The 21,769-nt window shown below is 39.4% G+C and overlaps 1 protein-coding gene across 2 annotated transcripts in view; it reads right to left on the bottom strand.

Moving 5' to 3' along the window:
- CRISPLD1 (cysteine rich secretory protein LCCL domain containing 1) overlaps positions 1–21,769 on the bottom strand; it is a 42,163-nt gene that overhangs the window by 5,873 nt on the left and 14,521 nt on the right. The window contains exons 3-13 of one of the 2 annotated variants that reach the window (XM_036337550.1): positions 15,903–16,021; positions 15,433–15,565; positions 14,047–14,162; positions 13,242–13,342; positions 8,967–9,107; positions 8,516–8,576; positions 8,335–8,401; positions 8,002–8,132; positions 5,127–5,170; positions 4,960–5,032; positions 3,220–3,295 (exon numbers count right to left, since the gene is read on the bottom strand). In XM_036337550.1, the coding sequence (XP_036193443.1) occupies positions 3,220–3,295; positions 4,960–5,032; positions 5,127–5,170; positions 8,002–8,132; positions 8,335–8,401; positions 8,516–8,576; positions 8,967–9,107; positions 13,242–13,342; positions 14,047–14,162; positions 15,433–15,565; positions 15,903–16,021 (1,062 nt within the window). Of the gene's footprint in view, positions 1–3,219; positions 3,296–4,959; positions 5,033–5,126; positions 5,171–8,001; positions 8,133–8,334; positions 8,402–8,515; positions 8,577–8,966; positions 9,108–13,241; positions 13,343–14,046; positions 14,163–15,432; positions 15,566–15,902; positions 16,022–21,769 lie in introns of those variants that run through there. The other variant, XM_036337551.1, reaches the window with a different exon arrangement.

Raw genomic sequence — 21,769 nt, 5'->3', positions numbered from 1 at the left:
TATATCTAAACCCCACATCCTTACTCTCAGGAGGCATTTTACCCATCAGTTAAAGTCCCTAGCTGAATTAATATTTGTATCCAGTATGGTTCATAACAGATGGAATTAAGAAGAATTCCTTACACATTTCAGTATTTATCTTGCTCCGTCAAAAGAGGCATTATCAGCATTTTTTCCCTAAGGCAATGGAAGTGCTTAGATAGCACTCGCTAAATCCAAGCATGTAATATGTTTTGAAACTATTGCTTTGCCCATAACTATGCAGTCAGCAGGCATTCCGATTTGAGTTCAGAGATCAGAAGAGATTTTCTGTTCATGTTTAAAAGCATTAATACATCATGGGGAAAAAATTTATCTGTGAAAACAGTGGAACATTTTTAATGAATGCAAGAAGTAACTTCATCTGTCACAAATGAGAAATAAAAGCTGACATCAATAAAACATATAAGTTGTAACTCTACAGAGGGAAAGAGAGGAAGGTGGGGAAGGGAAGAGGGAGAAAGAAGGAGGGAGGTGGGTAGATTGGTTCTCATCTCTCCATATCTTGCATTTACAGATGTAATATATTTTGTAGTGGTGGGAAGATTGGCAGGTGATGGTTGAACCTCTTTCTCTGCACTTACCAGTAATAGTAATCTTTATATTGCCAACTTATGCGTAAAAGGATTTACATAATAATACATAATTACCTGCCCACTTCACTGAAGAAGAAAGACAAAATGATCTCAGGATGTAAGTCCTAACAAATCCTTCACTCTAGCAAAGAGATTTCTTATTGCTATAGGGCTGTGGAGGCTATTTTGAAAGATTTTCAACTAAAATGAAAAGTTTTGGTGCTTAAAGATACAATCTGGAAAGAATGATTTCTTTGAAACTCTCTGATGATTCTAGATATTCTAGATATGCTCATTCATATATACAAATTCATTTGTTTTTTTCAACAAATATTTATGTGCAAGTTATTTGCTTAGTTTCTGATGTTACTCTGTCCTCTAAGTCAAGTCAGGGGGCCAGCCTGTCTTGATCACAACTGGGCACCCATCAAATCGTTGATGATAAAGTGATGCATGAAATGCCCAGCTGCTGCCCTCGAGGGACTTAAAAACTAATAGAAGAGGTGGGGAAACAATCATAATACCTCACCGAATCAGCTAAGTGCTAATAGGAGAAAACAATGCAATAGGGTTGAAAGAAGGGCAACATTATCCGTGGATTAGGAGAGAAAGTAGCCATAATTTAGGATGTGAAGAGTGATCATGATTTTGACAGAAAGTTAGAAAAAGGATGTTTTTGGGTTTTTTTTTAACAGAAACAAGAAGATACAAACAAACATGAGCACCAGCAAGTTAAGTATCAACAGGACATTCAAGCTGGAGACAGCACACTGCAGAGCTGGAGCTTGGGGGAAGCTGATATGTGGAGAATAATTTCAAGGTAAAGCTGACCTGAAAGAAATGCTTGCATTTAAAGGAACTCACCCAGAGGAATAAGCTAGTAACATACATATTGCAGACCACTCTTCACAGGCACATTTCCATAGAATTCAACTGAACAGGTGCATCAAGATTATTGTTTCCTAAGAGTGATTTTGTAATTCCCTGGTTTAGAAATCTGTAATGGTTTCTAAATGTCTGCCACACAAAATCCAAATTCATCAGCATGCATTCAGACTGTCCATTTATATGTTTCAAGAGCTGGATCCCTCTGTCACACTAAATTGGTTGTAGCCTTTTCAGCTTCCATTCTCACCAGTGCAAAGCAAACCTATGTGCTCTGCTCCCTTGCAGCTTATGTGGTCTCCCTGCATGTCTCCATGGATGCCATTCACCCCACCTAGAATGTGTTCCTTAATCCCCTTTTCCAACTCACGCTTGAAACCTGGCTCAAGAGGCACTCATCCGTACCAAAGCCATCACAGTTCAAATGCCTTGTCCTATCCCAAGAATGCCATCTACTACAGCACCCCTCAACTGGTTTCCTTTTGTATGAATTCTAGCATATTATCTGTTTGTCATTCTATGCTACTTTGTAAATCCCCCTTTGGCAGTGAAGATATTGTTCATACATTGGACCAATTATTAATAATCCAGTGTATATTTCAAATGCTGAAGAACCAAAAGGAAGATTAAAGAAAAGCAAAATGCACTTTGCTTCCAAGAATGCCTCCAGACAATTTCATTAAGTTTGTGATATAAGATATATGGGTAGGATATAAAGAAAAATTTAATCAAAATAAATTATTGTGCACCCCTATTTACATATGAATATTCATTTCTCAGTATTACTGATCATTAACTCTTCTGAGAATATGTATGTCAGTGCAGAATCTGTTTCCTTATTCTGTATAGTAACACCCCCCACCCCTTTTCCATGGAGGCCACACTTCCAAGACCCCTGGCGGATACCAGAAACCACAGATAATACTGAACCCTATATATGCTATGTATTTCTCATATATACATACTAGGATAAAGTTTCATCTATAAATTAGCCAAAGTAAGAGAGTAACATCAATAATAAAATACTACAGTCATAAATATGGACTGTAATACGTTATGCAAATGAGGTTTTGGTGTCTCTCTCTCTCTCCCCACTCCCGTCACCCCCGTAGAATATCTTACTGTGCTGTGGTCATCTTTCACTTAAAGGAGCACTTTAGGTTTTCTCTCTGGCATCACTACTCTTGCACTTGGGGTTGTTATGAAGTAAAGTAAGGGTGAGTGGAATGCAAGCCCTGCGATTCCATGACAGTTGACGTGATAACAGATCCAGCTATTACGTGACTAACAGGAGGGGTGCATCTACATTATGGAGATGCCAGGACATCAAAAGACTTCATCAAGCTACTCAGGACAGCATGCAATTTAAAACAAACGAATTGCTCATTTCTGAAAATTTTTTATTTCTTATTTTCCGACCATGGTTGGCTGCAGGTAACTGACACCACAGAGTGTGACACCTTGGACAAGGGGGGCGGCTGCAGTGTGTGCGCGCACCCAGAATGAGGACAAATGTAAGAATATACTGAAGCAGTTTCATATAGCCCTCAGTGGCACTGCATTTAACAAACACTTCTATAAAGTAGTTAATAAATTAAAACGTGTACATATACACATTTAAATGTGTATGTATGGAACCTATACATACATGCACATACAATACACTCAACACATACACAAACTCACGAATGCTGAGAACTGCATAAAGTAGGATACTTACATCAGAATAAACTCGAGTTCCAATCACACGAGCATAATGTGGATTTGCTTGCATACAGTTACGAGGGCAGTATACTCTGAAATAAATATTTATTTATGCATAGTAAGTAGCTGGTTACTACAATCTTTGTTATTACTAAGAAGACAGACGTGCTTATACAAAAGTAAACTCAGCATTCTAAACCCTACATTTTTTTTCTTCTGAAATAGGTCAAATGTAAAAAGACACCTTTGCTTCTGTTTACACTAGACACTTCCAGCCTTTGGCACAAATGTGTTTCTTTTCTTAAAAAAAAAAAAAAAAAATTACCAGGAAGGTTTCTAATGTAGGACTTCAAAACAGAAAGAAATGCCAGGAAGTAACTCTAAGAATCTGGGTGTTTGGTATCCAATGTGACTGTAGAATTTACTAAACAGATAACTTGGAAAATCTGAATCATTGTTTGACTCGTAGATCTCATAGTTTCTTTTCTCTGTGTTCACATCCTAGGTGTCTCATCCAATTTCATGGTTTTAATTATCATCTATAAACTGTTGATTTCCAAATATTCATCTAGAGTTGAGGCCATCATAAATAATTGTTTCTTCATGCTTGTTTTGAGTTAATAACCTTTCATTTATCTGCTCTTGGAATTCTCTCTCAGAATAGATTTATGCCTCAACTTATTTAAGTGATATAAAATTATAAACAAATGCACCACAATATGGTTCCCTAAAAGTCATAAAATACTATATAAAAAATATCATTATGAACTAATTTATGCAAATATTAGACATTTTATGAGAAAAAAGAAGAAAGCCTTTGTTTCACTGGTCTATAAAAGAAAATGGGATCAGGGACTTCACAGACTAATTAAGATCAAAATCATGCATAAATCATTATTTCCACTGATTTGTTATACTGGTGACAGTGAAAGTTAAATTTTACAAAAATTATATCATTTCCCTTTTGGGGAGGTAGGTATTTCCCTTCCTGAAACAAGTGAAAAAAATAAAAAACTTTTTATTAATATTTTACTTGAATGATCTTTTCCTTTCAGAACAATATTGCTATAGATTGTTCCATGGGTATAAAATTACCATTTACTGAGCATCTCCTCCAGGGAGGATTCATGCTGAAAGGCTCCACTGTGATCTTTACTATTCAATCCTCATAAACCTGTCACAAGCCTGAGAGAGGGCCTGCCATAATACTGACATATAAAATTTTTCCTTCTCTCACCATATCATAAGGTTAAAATTTCCCAGATTTACTTAGCAATCTGTTTCTTCTTTCTATGAAGTACAATGTATAAGTACAGGGGTTTGAGATAGTTGAAAAAGAAATTCTACAACATTTTCTAAGATTATAAAACACACCATGATCTTCATTAAATCTGTGAGCCTCATGAGACCAAAATAAGTGAAGTGCTAGTAAGAGGAGATGATACTTTTATAATAAACATATTTGATCCGTGTTTATAGCAGCCTGAGCCAGATGTCTGGTACACATGTGAACACTCTGATCGTAGGCACAAGCCCGCTGCCCGAATAGTGGAAGCTACTCCAGCACTTGGGGAAGAACACTAGGAATGTGTGGCCTTTGTGACAGCCCATTGCTGCCTGCTGCCTAGCAGTTTGAGATCACACACCCTTTGAGCCCTAGAGACACGAGAATTTCAGGCAAAAACAGTTATCACAGGATAGACGCACCTTACATGCTCACTGGTAAGCAGGAATGCGAACATTTAGAAAACGTTACCTTGGGCAGTGGGAAGCCGGTTTATGAAATGGACAGAGCTGTTCCACCGTCGTCTCACAGGTGACAGCCTGAACTGCAGAAATCAAACACAAACAAGGAGCAAATTCTTTGGAAACAGTAGCACGCAACACAATCATAAGAAAGTGAAATAGAAAAAAAGTGCTAACCTGTTACTTTAGAGACCGTAAAGGAATTAGCAGACTGGTATTTGCTGAAGATGAAAACAAAAATGTCAATCATCTACACTAATAAAAGACAAAGATGCTAATTGACCATACCTTTGCTATGCCCCAAGCCACGCCCACCAGCCAATTAGAGCGACTATATGCAAATTAACCCAACCAAGATGGCAGCCGGCAGCCACGGAACTGGAGCAAGCAGGAGGCTTGGTTGCTTAGGCGATTGAGGAAGCCCAGCTTCCTGCCTGCTCTGAGCTGGCTGTGGCCTCCACTCATGGTAACAAAGTTTCAATTATAGAAGACAAATAAATCCCAGATACCTACTTCCAGCCAGCCTCCACTGGGAGCTTGGGTGGCTAGGGGCCATGGCCAGCCTGCAAACAGCCATCAGCCCCTCACCCAGGATGGCCACACCCTCATGGGGTGAGGGTTCCTGCTGGGGGGCTTAGCCAGCCTGAAAACCACCCTCAGCCCCTCACCCAGACTGGCCAGGCACTCCTATATAATAAAAGGCTAATATGCAAATTGACCCCAACAGCAGAACGACTGGGCATGACTGGTCACTATGACACACACTGACCACCAGGGGGCAGATGCTCACTGCAGGTCAGTGCGCTCCCACAGGGAGCCAGGAGAGTGGTGGTGGTGGGAACCTCTCCTGTCTCCTCAGCAGCGCTAAGGATGTTTGACTGCAGCTTAGGCCTGCTCTCTGCTGGCAAGTGGACATCCCCTGAGGGCTGTCCAGAGGGATGTCTGACTGCCAGCTTAGGCCCAATCCCCCCCCAGGAAGCGTGCCTAAGCCAGCAGGTGGTCATCCCCCGAGGGGTCCCAGACTGTGAGAGGGCACAGGCTAGGCTGAGGGACCCCCCCCCCACCCCGAGTGCACAAATTTTTGTGCACCAAGCCTCTAGTCCTATATAATAAAATCCTAATATGCTAAGTGTCTGGTTGACTGGTCAGCTGTTCAACCAATCAAAGTGTAATATGCTAATGATTTGCTAAGGACGCTCAACTGCTTGCTATGATGTACACTGACCACCAGGGGGCAGACGCTCTAACCAGTAGGTTAGCTCACTCTTGGGGTCTGGCTGATCGAGACTGAGTGAGATGGGCTGAACACGCCCTGGAGCCCTCCTGCGGTCCCTCCCTAGCTGGCCAACCTCCCACACTCCTCCCCGGCCTCAATCATGCACCAGTGTGTCCCCCGGCCTGGCCTGTGGCCTCTCACAATCTGGGACTCCTTGGGGGATGTCAGAGAGCCAGTTTCAGCCCAGTCCCGCAGGCCAGGCCAATGGACCCCACTGGTGCATGAATTCGTGCACCGGGCCTCTAGTTTTCTTATAAGTATCATCATCCACACAACTTCTGTATGTTTTAGGTCTATAAATACTTTGTTTTTTTCTTAAACGCTCTTATTTAAATATCTAAATAAGTAGCAATATAAGAATACATCATCTACTTTATGCTAAATCCATATTACCTTCAAGTATGAACCAAATCAATAACATTCTTAATATTAGTGAATGATCTCTTCATTATCAATCTCAAAACTATTTAATCTTTCACAACAGTAAATACAAGGTAGTGTTATAAAAACACTAAATAATAAGTACCTTATAGGAGTGTGCATTATTTAATCCCCCTAGTATGCAGTAAAATGCCTAATGTAAATGAATGAATTCCTCTTCATCATATGCGTTATAAAAAAATAGGGAAACAAAAATAGGTATACCATTGTATACCAACAATTTCATAGGTTTATCTATATCCAGATTTTCAGAAAAGCATCTACTGCAAAAGGGAAGGCTTTAATATGAAACACCTTTCAATTTCAATAGAGTTTCCATAATAAACATAATCAAATAGGAGTTAAGAGGAAACAAATAGGATAAATGTTTTTAAATCAAACATCCAGTGTTTGCCTTACTAAAAATAATGACTAATATTTATTATTTATTCAAGGAAGTTATTAAATATTTGCAGAATGAATCAGTTAATAAATGTTTCTATACTTGAAAGTAATGGGGGTAATGGCTGACTACCACACATCAAGCTTTTGGTCAAAACTGTCTACAAAGGATCTCATTCCATGAATTTGCAAAGGTTTTAAATAAAATCCTATCATTATGAATTTCAACTTTACTGTGGAGTTTTGTGCAATTGTTTCTGTACAAAAGGAAACTGACACATTTCCTAAGAAAAGGCATTTCATCTGAGGTTCAATAATGTTTCTTTTTTCACACAGAAGCAAGAGACACTACAAAAATATTTCCCAAGCCCCTATTTTTCTACTCTTTAGAGAGTATATATGAAAATATACAGGGTTTTGGAATAACACATTTCATGTTCTTAACAGGAGAAACATTTTAAAAAGTTAATCACTGCTTTTGTATTAGATTAAATTACATTTAAATGAACAAAAGAAAGGTGATATACACTTAGTGACTTTTCAAAATGCTCTTTGTTATCTACTAATCTCAGTTTATTAACGAAGTTACTATTGTAAAAAATAAACTATTCTTCCCTAAACGGGGCAGGGAGAATATGCAAATCTATAAGCCTTCTCTGCAATATTTCCTGTCATAGCTGAAAAGTTTATTGGCTCACAATGAAAACCACTATAAATTTGTGCGTTCTTGATAAAACTCTAAAAAATTTGGAGTTTCAGGATGTTCTTTGGAAGCAAAGCGTTCAACTTTCATTTCAATACTTCTTTTTCTTTTTGTCTATGGAAATGTTGTAGCCAAAATGAACTTTGAAAATGACCAGTTTCTCTTTGTATAAATTCTTCTATGCTTTGCCCCAAAATAATTTATTGCCTCATTATTACAATTTAAAATCAAAAGAGCATTCAGGTACTTACCCGATTGTTTGAATACCATTTCTATTGGATTTGATGAAATAATGTTTTCTTCCTTGTCTAGTGATATCTACCCAACCGCCATCATTGTCTATTATACCATAATGAATTGCAGCTTTACAAATACTGGATTGCTTGGTGAAAAGGGGTGGAGAAAAAGATATTAAAATATTAGAGTTCTGGATAAAAGACAACTAGTTACTATTTAGATAACTTTAAATTTGACAAGCATTTCTGAGAAAAATATCTATGCTTATATAAATTATTTTGCACATTAAAAATCAAATATTATATGAAAGGACTCTATCTCCAAATAATTGTATTTATAATAGTTACCATTTCATAATATACACTGCCAACAACTTTAGCTTTACTATCCACACAGCCAGCAGGGCATTCATATCTAAATGAAAGAAAATTGGGACAAAATTTAGTTTCTCTGAATGTGAGCAAAAAAATGAAAATATTTCTGACGTTTTGGTCAGTTAATTTTGACAATAATAATAATAAATATTACCGATTGCAAGTTGTTCCTTTGCACTGATCTCTTAATCTTACTTCACAAGAAACAATTTGGGCTAAAAGAAAAAAAATAATGTGGAAAATGTAAAAGGTGCTATATAATTCTTCAGAGTCAATATAATGGCAAGCTTTTACCATTCTAAAAATATTAAAGGTGATAAAATATAGATGGATATGCCACCTATGGGAACCTTTTTTAAAAACATGTTTTTATTGACTTTAGAGAAGAAGTAAGAGGGATAGAGAGATAGAAACATCCATGAGAGAGAAACATCAGGCAGCTGCCTCCCACACATCCCCTACAGGGGATCCAGCTAGCAACCCAGGTATGTGCCCTGACCTGGAATTGAACCGGTAACCTCTTGGATCATGGGTTACTGCTCAACCACTGAGCCACACAGGCCGGCTAAACCTTAAAATTTTCGTAAATAATGCAGAAGTCTTACACATTTGCTGCGTGCTTACAACTTCATTCGTGTTACTATCATCCGCTCTTGCCCGAACGTGGGTGTCATGGACTTGTGACTGCTGCCGTTCAATTTCATTGGTTTCCTCTTCACGGGGGGTGTAGTACCTGTCTGATCCTTCTGTTAGAGAGAATGGAGTTAAGGAATATGAATCCCACTTAAATTTGTACAAATGATCAAGTAATGATAAATCTTGACACACCTGTTTAACATTTAAAACTAGAAAAATCAGGAGAACCAAGATGGCGGCATAGGTTAACGCCGGAGTTTGCTGCTTTGAACAACTACTTCAAAAGTGAAACCAAAAAACGGAAGGGACATCACCCAGAACCACAGGAACGCTGGCTGAGTGGAAGTCCTACAACTAGGAGGAAAGAGAAACGCATACGGACACTCAGAGGAGGCGCAGTGCTGAAGTCAAATTCTGAGGTGCGGAGTGCGCGGAGCGGGCTGGCGGCGGAGGGCGCGGTTGGCGTTTTCAATCAGGAGGGAGTCGCAGACTCTGAGCTCCAGATCCGGGCGAGTCTTTAGCGACCCAGACTCAAACGGGAGAGGCGGGACTGTCTGGCTTCGGTCAGAGCGAGTGCAGCTTTCTCTCTGAGCTTTGCAGCGGGTGCTGGGACTCAGAGAGGCAGAGCCCCTGGGGACAGGACTGAGAGCCGCCATAACTGCTCTCTCCGGCCCACCCTGTTGATCCTGTGAGACCCGCCCCGCCCAAGCCCCGCACACAGGCATTTGCCGGATAGCCTCAGGCAAATGCCAGATTAGCACCTCCCTAGAGGACAGAAGTTCTCTCACTGCTGACACAGCTGATTCTCATAGCCACTTGGCCTGGAGGTCAAACCCTCCCTGGAATTAGCTACAACAATCAAGATTTAACTATAAGACTTCGAACAAAGACCACTAGGGGGTGCACCAAGGAAGCATAACAAAATGCGGAGACAAAGAAACAGGACAAAATTGTCAATGGAAGATATAGAGTTCAGAACCACACTTTTAAGGTCTCTCAAGAACTGTTTAGAAGCCGCCGATAAACTTAATGAGATCTACAAGAAAACTAATGAGACCCTCGATCTTATATTGGGGAACCAACTAGAAATTAAGCATACACGGACTGAAATAACGAATATTATACAGACTCCCGACAGCAGACCAGAGGAGCGCAAGAATCAAGTCAATGATTTGAAATGCGAGGAAGCAAAAAACACCCAACCGGAAAAGCAAAATGAAAAAAGAATCCAAAAATGCGAGGATAGTGTAAGGAGCCTCTGGGACAGCTTCAAGCGTACCAACATCAGAATTATAGGGGTGCCAGAAGATGAGAGAGAGCAAGATATTGAAAACCTATTTGAAGAAATAATGACAGAAAACTTCCCCCACCTGGTGAAAGAAATGGACTTACAGGTCCAAGAAGCGCGGAGAACCCCAAACAAAAGGAATCCAAAGAGGACCACACCAAGACACATCATAATTAAAATGCCAAGAGCAAAAGATAAAGAGAGAATCTTAAAAGCAGCAAGAGAAAGAAACTCAGTTACCTACAAGGGAATACCCATACGTCTGTCAGCTGATTTCTCAATAGAAACTTTGCAGGCCAGAAGGGAGTGGCAAGAAATATTCAAAGTGATGAATACCAAGAACCTACAACCAAGATTACTTTATCCAGCAAAGCTATCATTCAGAATTGAAGGTCAGATAAAGAGCTTCACAGATAAGGAAAAGCTAAAGGAGTTCATCACCACCAAACCAGGATTATATGAAATGCTGAAAGGTATCCTTTAAGAAGAGGAAGAGAAAGAAAAAGGTAAAGATACAAATTATGAACAACAAATATGCATCTATCAACAAGTGAATCTAAGAATCAAGTGAATAAATAATCTGATGAGCAGAATGAACTGTTGATTATAATAGAATCAGGGACATAGAAAGGGAATGGACTGACTATTCCTGGGGGGGAAAGGGGTGTGGGAGATGCGGGAAGAGACTGGACAAAAATCGTGCACCTATGGATGAGGACAGTGGGTGGGGAGTGAGGGCGGAGGGTGGGGCGGGAACTGGGAGGAGGGGAGTTATGGGGGGAAAAAAAAGAGGAACAAATGTAATAATCTGAACAATAAAGATTTAATTAAAAAAAAAATAAAAAAATAAATAAAACTAGAAAAATCATTATTGTTTTTTAAAATTTACTATTGTTCCAAGGATTACAGATGTCCCCTGCTTTTCCCACTGACCCCTCCACCGCACCCCCACCGCCTCCCCAGGCTTTCACTGCACTGTTGTCTGTGTCCATGGGTTATGCATGTATGCATGTAAGTGCTTTGGTTAAGCTCTTCCTGCTCCCCTGCCCCCTCGGAAATATATCAGATTGTTGCATGCTTCAATGTCTCTGGATCTATTTTGTTCATTAGATTCCGAGTACAAGTGAGAACATGTGATACTTGTTTTTCTCTGGTTGGCTTATTGTACTTGGCATGACACTCTCCAGGTCCCTCTAAGTTGTTTCAAAGGGGTCAGTCCCATTTTTAGCACAGGTTTTGACTTAAGGAGGTGCTCTTATGTCTACATTGGAGTGAATAAAACACACATCAGCTTTTGAGCCCTTGATTTATTGGTGCTACCATTTGGCTCTTAAATGGAGTCTTTTCTAACCTTTGCGTGTATTGTGAAAAGCAGAGAATCGGTTCAATTCATGTGATCAGTGATTAGTTTTCATAAGGCACTGTGAAGTCTACCCAGTGATCTACTAAAGTCAGGGCTTAGTGAATTTGAATTTTGTTTTCCCAAAGGAAATGATCCTCAATATTTTCAGGAGGATCACATTTAAAATTCTCCCGTAAGGAATTCAGACTAAAGAAGGATCGATGTGCCCTTGCTATTTATTACAACATCAGTTTTCCTGGAAAGGTTGTCCTCTTTCAGAAGGAAATCCAATGTGCAGAAATTTAAACTTGACAATGGAGAATCATTTAGAACGTTTAATTTAATATCTTTTCCAGGTTGGATTATATGAAGGGGTCAGAACCTAGAAAAAGGACATCAGGGTAAAGTAAGGTTTAAGTAAAATGCAGTGGCCACTGGGGGAGGGGTAAGTAGGTTGGAGGTTTGGGGGAAAAGAGGACGGAGAACAGACAGACTCACATACAATGAAAAATGTTTCTAGCAATTAAAAATGGCTCATAGAACAGAATGAAACATATGGTCACTTCTGGTCACTTATTTTAGTGAATGAGCATTGAGTCATTAAGAAAAAAAGGGCACATCTCTCTATGAGTGCTGAAAGGGGATGCGTTTACTCATAGGTTTTCTAATACACTTAGTCTGCATTAATCTTTTTTAGTCATCATTAACAAAAAAGTACAAGAGTAAAACATGTTCACATGGATGGATGCCCAACAGACGCATGATGACTTTCACAAAGCTTTGTCAAATCCAGTTTATCTTCGTGTGCTAAAGGTAGGACACCATCTTTGTAGTTACCTTTAGGACATCAAATGCATTTGAGGGTACTGCTTTTTATAATACTTTTACAATACTATTCTTTTTTTCTTATTTTGGCATGAGAAATTGTATACTCTACAGTGAGAAGCAGAGAATCAGTACAGTTGAGCATGGTTCAAGTAAGAATCAGTATTCTGGCAAAAGCTTTTAAAGCGCTAAAAATCGTGTTAAATTGCTAACTCCTTCAAAAAATGATTAGTGCCCTAGCTGGTTTGGCTCAGTGGATAGAGCGTCGGCCTGCGGACTGAAGGGTCCCAGGTTCGATTCTGGTTAAGGGCATGTGCCTTGGTTGCGGGCACATCCCCAGTAGGAGGCGTGCAGGAGGCAGCTGATCGATGTTTCTCTCTCATCGATGTTTCTAACTCTCTATCTCTCTCCCTTCCTCTCTGTAAAAAATCAATAAGATATATTTTTTTAAAAAATGATTAGTTATGGAGACAACTCCAGTCAACAATATATCAAGATCGCTTTAAAGAATGTAAATATACTTGTCACTCTGGAAAAAATTCCCAAGTACAATTAGAAGTTATCTGGAATAATCATGAAATTTTCCTTTAAACACATAGTGGTATACTCGGAGTTACTATGAAGTATATTTTTAAATATTCTAAACGGTGTCTTCAAAATGTTTGAAATAGAGTTCTGGAAATTTTTTGAGTAATTAAATACACATCTGCTTTTTCTAAAACAGCAATTAATGCACAAGTTAAATTAAAATATCAACCAAACTAAGCACCAGGACACAACAGCACATACCTTTGTAGCACAGATTTTCCCGACAGCCTCCTCCAAAGCTGGGTGGGCAAGCTGAACAGGGCCTTCCGTGTTTGTAGGGGGCGTGGCCCCACCAGTTCCCCCTTAAAGAGATGATCAGTACTCTTCAGAGGTAGTCTAATAGCATCATTTATAAGACACTGCAAAATAGTACTGCTTAAGAATCTTCTAAGTGGTGATTTTGATGTGTAGATATAAGACATTTATATCTTTCATCACAGAATCTTTTGGTTACCTGGTTTAAATGTAAAATGCTGCCTCATTCTTTTGAAATATACTAAGTAATTTGTTATACATATTATTAAAAATTACAAAATCAAACTTTGGCAGAACACCAAACTCTGCTATGGAGTATTCATCTATATTCCATTTGTTTTAATAAAAACAGATTTTAGACTTAGCTCTGACCCTACATATGACTGTGTGATATTTTCAATGTAATAATTTGAATGGTCTTTACACAGGTAAAAATGCATTTCTCAGTTAATCTGCAGTTGTTCATCTCTAACAAATCAAAATTATTGAATATTTATGCAGTGTCATAGTAAAAATGAAGGCACAGCTATGACTCCTGTCTTCACAAGGATCGTATTTTCAACTTTTTAATTCCTTTGAATTACCGATTTTATGCATCAGGCAACCATAATTATTGTTGTATTAAGTAAACTGAGTTAAAACTGTATACTCAATAATACACAATGAAAATGAGAAAAAATCAGCAATATAAAGTTATTTTCATGTTATTAAGAAAAATTTACATATGAAAGAGGTCTTTTTGTCTACTTACTTCGGGGAATAATTGCACACCAAGTAGACAGCTTTGGGCCATATCTGCCCCCAGATGTTCATGTTATGGCACAAATTAATGGCACAGCCTATTCTGCTGCTTGTCGCCCACACCACCTACAGGAGGGAACAGCAATGGCAAGTGGAGATGAGTAAGACGCAACATATCCGAGAGGGAAATGTATAAAACACAACTTGAGAAACAAACCTTTATCATTCAAAATGAAATGAGGCAATGTCAAAAGTCAAAAAGGATATTTTTTCTAAGGCTTGGGAAAGTGCTTCATTCAATTAAAATAACAGAGCAGCAGCTCAGTGACTCTATCTGGCTATCCAGTGTAAAGCATCTTCAGAATACATTTACTAAATAATTCAAAAGTTACATTCTCACAAACCTCAATTCTGTGTTAATGTTTCCATGAAGAAGCTTACCTAACAAAGGAACAGAATTTCTCATCTTAAACTGAAAGTACTGGAGCCAAAATTCAGGTGTTCACATTTCTTTTTTTTTAAGTATTCTTTTTTTAAAATATATATATATTTTATTGGTTTTTTACAGAGAGGAAGGGAGAGGGATAGAGAGTTAGAAACATTGATGAGAGAGAAACATCCATCAGCTGCCTCCTGCACACTCCCTACTGGGGATGTGCCCGCACCAAGGTACATGCCGTCGACGGGAATCGAACCTGGGACCCTTGAGTCCGCAGGCCGACGCTCTATCCACTGAGCCAAACCGGTTAGGGTGGTGTTCACATTTCTTATACAGTGTGACATTTTCATTGGGCCACTGGTTGTTAGGGAGTTCAGTACTGATCTTGTCACACACAAAGGCATAGTGGACAAATTCTCGCTTTAGTTTCCCTAATAAGCAGCCACAGGTCTTCTGGAAGCTCTGAACTGCGGTGAGCTTTATCTAGTTGAATCTGCCTTCAGGTGTGTGATTTCAAAGTTAAAACATACCCAATACCAAATATAAGCATTCAATAAAAATAAAAAAAGACTAAATGCTGCACACAGATAAATACCGGATATCAGTGGTAAATAAAACAATATTTGTATTATTTGGAAAATAAAAAAATAATGATACCTGAATTTGAAGGTAGTAAACTTCTCCCCACTTGAAGTTATTGGGGCCATATTTAAACTATTTCATATGTAAAATCATTGCAATAAAGTCTTTTTAAGTATATGTGTTTAGAGAGTTTTTCCTGATCCTTACTTATATTGTTTGTAGACATTTCTAAGCTTATTCTACATACATCAATAACTATGTAATTAATAACCATACCAAAAGCTATAAGAAAGACACAAGTTCATTAGCCTATGTTCTCCCATAGTTACACAAATTCAACTTCGAGAAATGACGTATAATGTACCCCAAACATACCTGTGTATAATGAGTACATACAGGACCAGAACATCTGAATGGGCAATACGGGTTGCATTCATGTTCATATGGGTAGGTGAAGTCTCTCACTTCATCATACCATGCTTGGACATGAAACGTTGGAGGCCTATATCTATTGGAAATAAAATAACCACAAAGAGCAAGTCAAGTTGGAGAAAATGTAGAACCAAATATTGAAAATAGATTGATAAAGTAGGGTAGAGAGATTTTTGTGTGAGGTATTAACCTTAAATACCTATACCCATTTCATTACTATTATATCAATGACTTAAAATAAAAATAAGTCTCAAATACTGTTGATTATCCTCGTATATATTTTTTTATTATTATTCGTGTTGGTGTGATTATTTGTTTTCCTTTTTGGCACCAAGCCTTTGAAAATGTGCTACATGAATTAGCATTTCATTTCAAACATGTTGTCAGAAACAAAAAGTTACATGTGAAGATACCTTCCCCAATGTGCTCCCAAATTCTGTCCAATCGATGGAAGCAAGCTTGCAGGCCCATGTTCCCACAAACAAGTTTCAGCCCAGGACTCTGCAGACCTCTCCAGCTCGACATCCCACGTCTGTAGTTCAAAACAAAAGCGAAATACAGATACCAACATTTAATATATATGTATAGTTTGGACATTTCTTCAAAATATAGTGTTGCTCAGTTCTCACGTTTTCTCCCGTTGTATTCATTTGTAAAGTCAACATCTTAGTCTGGGTGCTCACCATCTCTCAAGATTTTTACACTAGCAGCTTCCTTAATGTCCTTGCCTCATCTCTCCTCCCTCCAATATGCTCTAACAAGTGTTGAGAATTACCTAAGTGGACACAGATACACTGAAGTGATTCCGCTGTATGAACAACATGTGACAAATCCCCATATCCATGAAGTTCAAGACCCTTGATCCCTGTTCCCCATCGCAAACCCTGCTCTTCCTTGTTCTCTCTGGCATTGTTTCCTTTATCTAAAACATCCTTCTCCCAGTGATTTGCCAGACAGACCCCTACTATTCCTTCACAACCCAGCTTTATGTAATGCATTCTTGACACCTTCCCCATTCTCTCAAATGCCAACTATTCCCTCCTTGGAGCTCCTGAAACTTTGTTAGACTCCTTTGTTTAACAGCTATTACACTGAAATGTTAGTATTTGTCTATATGCTTCTCTCTTTCTTGAGACTGAGTTGCTCAGGACAGTTATTTAAGTCATTGCCGGAGTCCAACCCCAGCAGGTCCAGGGGTCCCCAAAGGTGTGGATGGAGTCGGCGAAGAAGGAATGACACAGAGACAGCGTTCAGTTGATCAGCAGCCTAGCCAGGATCTCTAGCCAAGTTCTGGTCTGGATCTCCAGCGAAGTTCTGCTTAGGATCTCCAGCCAGGTTCTGTGTCCATATTCTCTTGCTAGGTTCTTCAGCCAGGTTCTCCAGGTTCTCCAGCCAGGTTCTGTAGCCATGTTCCCTCGCTAGGTTCTCCAGCCAGGTTCTGTAGCCATGTTCCCTTGCTAGGTTCTGTCCAGGTTCTCCAGCCAGGTTCGGTCACCAGGTTCTAGTCAGGCTCTCTTGCCATGTTCTATCCAGGTTCTGTAGCCAGGTTCTGTCTCTAGGTTCTTCAGCCAGGTTCTCTCGGGAGGTTCTGTCTGTAGGTTTTGTCTCCAGTTTCTGTCCAGGATCTTTTGCCATGTTCTCTCCAGCGAAGTTCTTCTGTCTCTAGGTCCTGTGTAGGTTCTGTCTTCTTAGTTCTGTGTTCTAAGTTCTATATGTTGCTGTCTTGTTACATCTGTATTTATACCAGTTGATTCAATCCTATCAATCTCTATTACAAAGGTTAGGGTGTTTCTTATCTCCATTCCAGGGAGTAAAGATTATGTAGCTTAAGCATGATTGTTCATAGTTAAAGTGATTAATTACCCGCCTGGCACTTAGTTAAGAGGTTTTATTCCCTCCCTAACTTCAGGGGAAAATCCCTACCTGGGGAAACAACCTTTCTCAGAGACCTTGGTTAAAACACATAGTGCCAAGAAGGTGAGCAAACATATTAAGATCAATATGCTATATATGCCAGGTCCCTTGAAACAGCAAGGATGGACCGGCTCCCGGCAAGTCATGCTGGTGTCTTTAACCCTATTTTCTGTGTCGTGTGGACTAAGTTTAATAAATGTTTGTTGAATACATGAATGATTGAATCTGAATCCTATAAAACATATATGCATCTTGTATACAAAATTCAATGAGGGTGATTCATTCACACTTTAAAAGTAATTTATAAAGAAATATTTAAAATTGCAAAATTACTACCGAAATGATTTTGCATATCGTGGGTTTCATATTCAATTTGTTAATTTGTAAAACAGACAGTGTGGTCTTGCCAGAGCAGAGTCAAGAAGGATGAGGTCTGCTAAGTACTAATCCAAGATTTAGAGCAATTTCAGCTCAATGGTAGGTAGAGAAACAGGAACACAGAGGGTTAAAGTGACAGGAAAGAGCAAGTCCGGAAAGCAAGTGAGGCTTGTTTGTTAATAATACTGCAGAGGGGAAGAAAAGAGAGAGGGCAGGAGCTTAAAAAGCTAAGATGCCAGAGATTAGGGAGAATGTTTGCTGGGTTTCATTTGGAAAGGATGACAGAAAGCTAATCATGGCTGTGGGTTCACAGGAAGAGATGCCAGAGAGAGAAAGAACGGAGAATGTGTGGGGAGAAGTTTCTTCATTCCTTCACATACATTTTTATAAATGAACATGCCTTCTCACACAATTGTGAATCCGAAATACACAGATTCATGGTTTCAAAGCCCCAAAGCAAAATTTATACTAGATTAGAGTAAGAATATTCTTATTATAGGACATCTTTATTATCTAGCAAAAATACAAAAATGTATTTTTTGTATCAGCAGCAAAATTAGCTGATTTTCATAAAAGCTTTAATTTTACTTTGAACTGATGTCAAATATTCAAGATGACAGGTTTTGTGATAGACACATCAGAAATGTATGCTTCAGTATTTATCAGGCAAGCCCTGTAGGTGCTAAACATGAGCATACTATTTCTTAAATTCTTAAACTAAACCTAATTATATAATTAAATATTTTATGTAATTATACAAAGATACTAGAGGCCCGATGCACAAAATTTGTGCAAGAGTAGGCCTTCCTCTCCCTGGCTGCCCGCACTGCACTGGCTTCCCCCTGGCACCCAGGACCCGGGCTTCCCTCACAGAACTGGCTTCATCCAGAAGGTCGTCTAGAACATCTGGTCCAATTAGCATATCACACTTTTATTATTATAGATAATTCAAGTTGCTGTCATTAATTACCCAAACAACTAGGTAAGACAAAAATATTTGGCTATAGAGTCCCAGAAAATGAGCAAGAGGCTGATTTCCTTTTGTATCCAGTAGATTGGAGATTAGAGAGTCACCCCTCAAAAGCAAGCAGTCTTCCAGGTAGAGCTCCCTGGACAGTAGTTTGTCCTAGAGAGACAGACAAATTCTTGTCTTCAATCTTGGGCATCAGGTTCTTGCATGGCACTTCGTTCACAAGTACAGTGGAACTACACTTAGCAGTAAGTTTCTAATCTAGCAACCGCGTATTCAAGGAGTAACCAAGAACCAGAAGAAAAACAAACAGTTCCTAGATGGCTTTTTAAAAAAACGCCTGAAACCACTGTAGTGATTATAAAGCCCAAGATGTGGAGTTGAGTCCTCTCCCTTCCTTTCAATTTGAGCTGGATAGCGATTCCCTTCTAATGGATAGAATGACACTGTGAGACTTCTCAGGCTCTATCTGCTTCTTTCTCTTTTAAGACACACATCTTGGCAGACGTGAGCCCAGCAGCCCTGCACAAGTAGCTGGAAAGCTCATGTGGAGAGACCACACAGAGACAGAGAAACGTGGAGGAGCTCCTTGCTGGGGTTTTTCCAGCCCCGGCAGGAGACCTGTCAGTGTGCTCGTCCAGGTCACTGCAAACACGTGAGAGACCAGTGAGAACCACCCAGCTGAGCCCTTGGAAGAGACCTTAAGACCCTTATCCAAGGTCATTTGATGCTTTTCTGCACATAATGCTACAACCTTAGATGTCAGTTTTTCCTATGAAGTTACAGATGGATCCCGTTTAGAGGGGATATACATACAACCAGCCCCAAATTCACAAAACAAAATGTTATATTTGAAAAATTTGTGTTTATATCTGCTGTCTAGAAATTGAAATAAAATTTGAAACATATCATTCAAATCCTTTAGGCTAAGTTTCCTTACTTATAAAATGTGTCAGTTGAAATAGAAGATAACTCAGGTCTCTTCGAGGACTAAAATTCAATTGAGTATATTATATGGGTAAGCTGTTTTTATGGCATGACAAATTTTCTACCTAATCCATTAAAAATAAGGAGGGAAATACATATATCAAGCAAACTATAAGACCAAACTAGGGACATACAGTGGGCCTTGACTTACGAGTGTCCCGACTAACAAGTTTTTTGAGATACCAGCTGTCTCTCGGACAATTTTTTGCATTGAGTTGATAGAGTAATTTGAGTTAATGAGCTCCTTAACGAGCTCGGTTTTGGAATGAATTAAACTCGTAAGTCAAAGCCCCACTGTACATTACTTTAATATAAGAACTAAGACAGAGAAGCCTGCAATTAAAATGTACTATCAATCTATATATATAAAAGCCTAAGTGACCAAAACGACCAGAATGACCGGAATGACTGGTCGCTATGATACTCACTGACCACCAGGGGGCAGACGCTCAACACAGGAGCTGCAACACAGGAGCTGCACCTCCCGCAGCCCCTCCCCCTGGCTGGCAGGCCCTAATCGCCTGATCAGGGCCGGCCCCTGGGCTGGGACAGGGAACCAGGGTTGGGTGGTGGCGGACACAGCCCCTTTCCCAGGGGCGCCGAGGGCTGGCTCCCTCCTTTGTAGGGCCAGTGGCCAACCTCTTGTGCCCTGTCCCTCCCCCTGGCTGGTAGGCCCCGATCAGCCTGCTGCCTGGCCACTGTAGTGGCAGAGTGGCAAGGAGGGGGGGGGGGAGGCAGGGAACAGCATGGTGGCAGGGCGCTGACGATGGCGGCATCGGCATCCGGTGTCCGTTCCTTCTGTGCCCGGCCCAGAGACCGTCGCCTCCTTTCCAGCCCGGTCCTGATCGGCCTGACCCCGATCGGCCCTGATCACCAGCCAGGGCTAGGGACCCCACCCGTGCATGAATTTCATACACTGGGCCTCTAGTATTTAATAAATATTAATTAGTGACAATTTTTAAAGTGATTATTTAAAAATCTATTCAAGCATAGGTGTTTAGGTCAAATTCAATAACACAAATCAAGAAGACTCTTTAAAAAAAAAAAACATACTAAAAATATAGCTGTCCTAGAAGAAATATTACCATAACAACATGGAATGTATATTTTTATGCCACAACATTATATGTCAGGTTTTAAGACCACCAGTAATTCATACCAATCCCATTTAAATGTAGGTTAGTCTCTATACATTTCTATTTAAATTCAGGTTGTAAATTAAATCAAGATGGCCTGAAGGGCTTTTTTCCTCCCTGAACTATTCACCCAGCACTAATTTAAAGCCAAACCCCACTTAAAATTACCATTTCTTTATAAGATGGGTACTTGAGGTGTATAGAAATGAAAAACGCTGTATTTTCCACCTACATCTAGGCTGTTTCTTCTTGGAGTCCAGTAAAGCATCGAATGAAGTTTTATTACTAAAAGAAACAGAAAGCAATTGACATTCTTTGGCCCCAATGTTATTTTTAAGCTAGTTCAACCTGGAGGCTCTACTGTGTGTGTGTGTGTGTGTGTGTGTGTGTGTGTGTGTGTGTGTGTGTGTGAGAGAGAGAGAGAGAGAGAGAGAGAGAGAGAGAGAGAGAGAGAGAGAGAAATCATAAATATTTTACCAAAGGACTTTCAAAAGTAAACCTAGAAATATATAGTAATTTTAGTGCTAAAATGTTTTACTTGTAGAAATTGCAAGTTATGTAGCTATCTGACATGTACAGACAATTCCCTTGGCTGCTATACTTTGGAAAGTATGAATGAGCATACACAATTCTGATTCCTACTGGAATACCTGCTTATCCTGCTTTAATAACAGACATTCAAAGAAGGTTGGAAATCACTCAACAATGTAGCTTGAAATAGTTAATATTGCCAGTTGCCAGTACCTTGGGCAAAATCAGCACTGTACACAAGACAAACACAGTCCTTAGTCATATTAATTTTTCCTTCTCTTTGACATGGAAATAGTTTTCTCTCTTAAAAATGATTGTGTTGTCAAAAGCACCTCCTTGACCACAGTTAATTTAGAGCTTTTTC

Source organism: Myotis myotis, unplaced genomic scaffold, assembly GCF_014108235.1.
Source record: "Myotis myotis isolate mMyoMyo1 unplaced genomic scaffold, mMyoMyo1.p scaffold_m19_p_16, whole genome shotgun sequence".
In the NCBI taxonomy this organism is placed as follows: domain Eukaryota; kingdom Metazoa; phylum Chordata; class Mammalia; order Chiroptera; family Vespertilionidae; genus Myotis; species Myotis myotis.
Note: the sequence above shows the minus strand (reverse complement) of the source record. Positions and strands in the feature narration are given on the sequence as shown.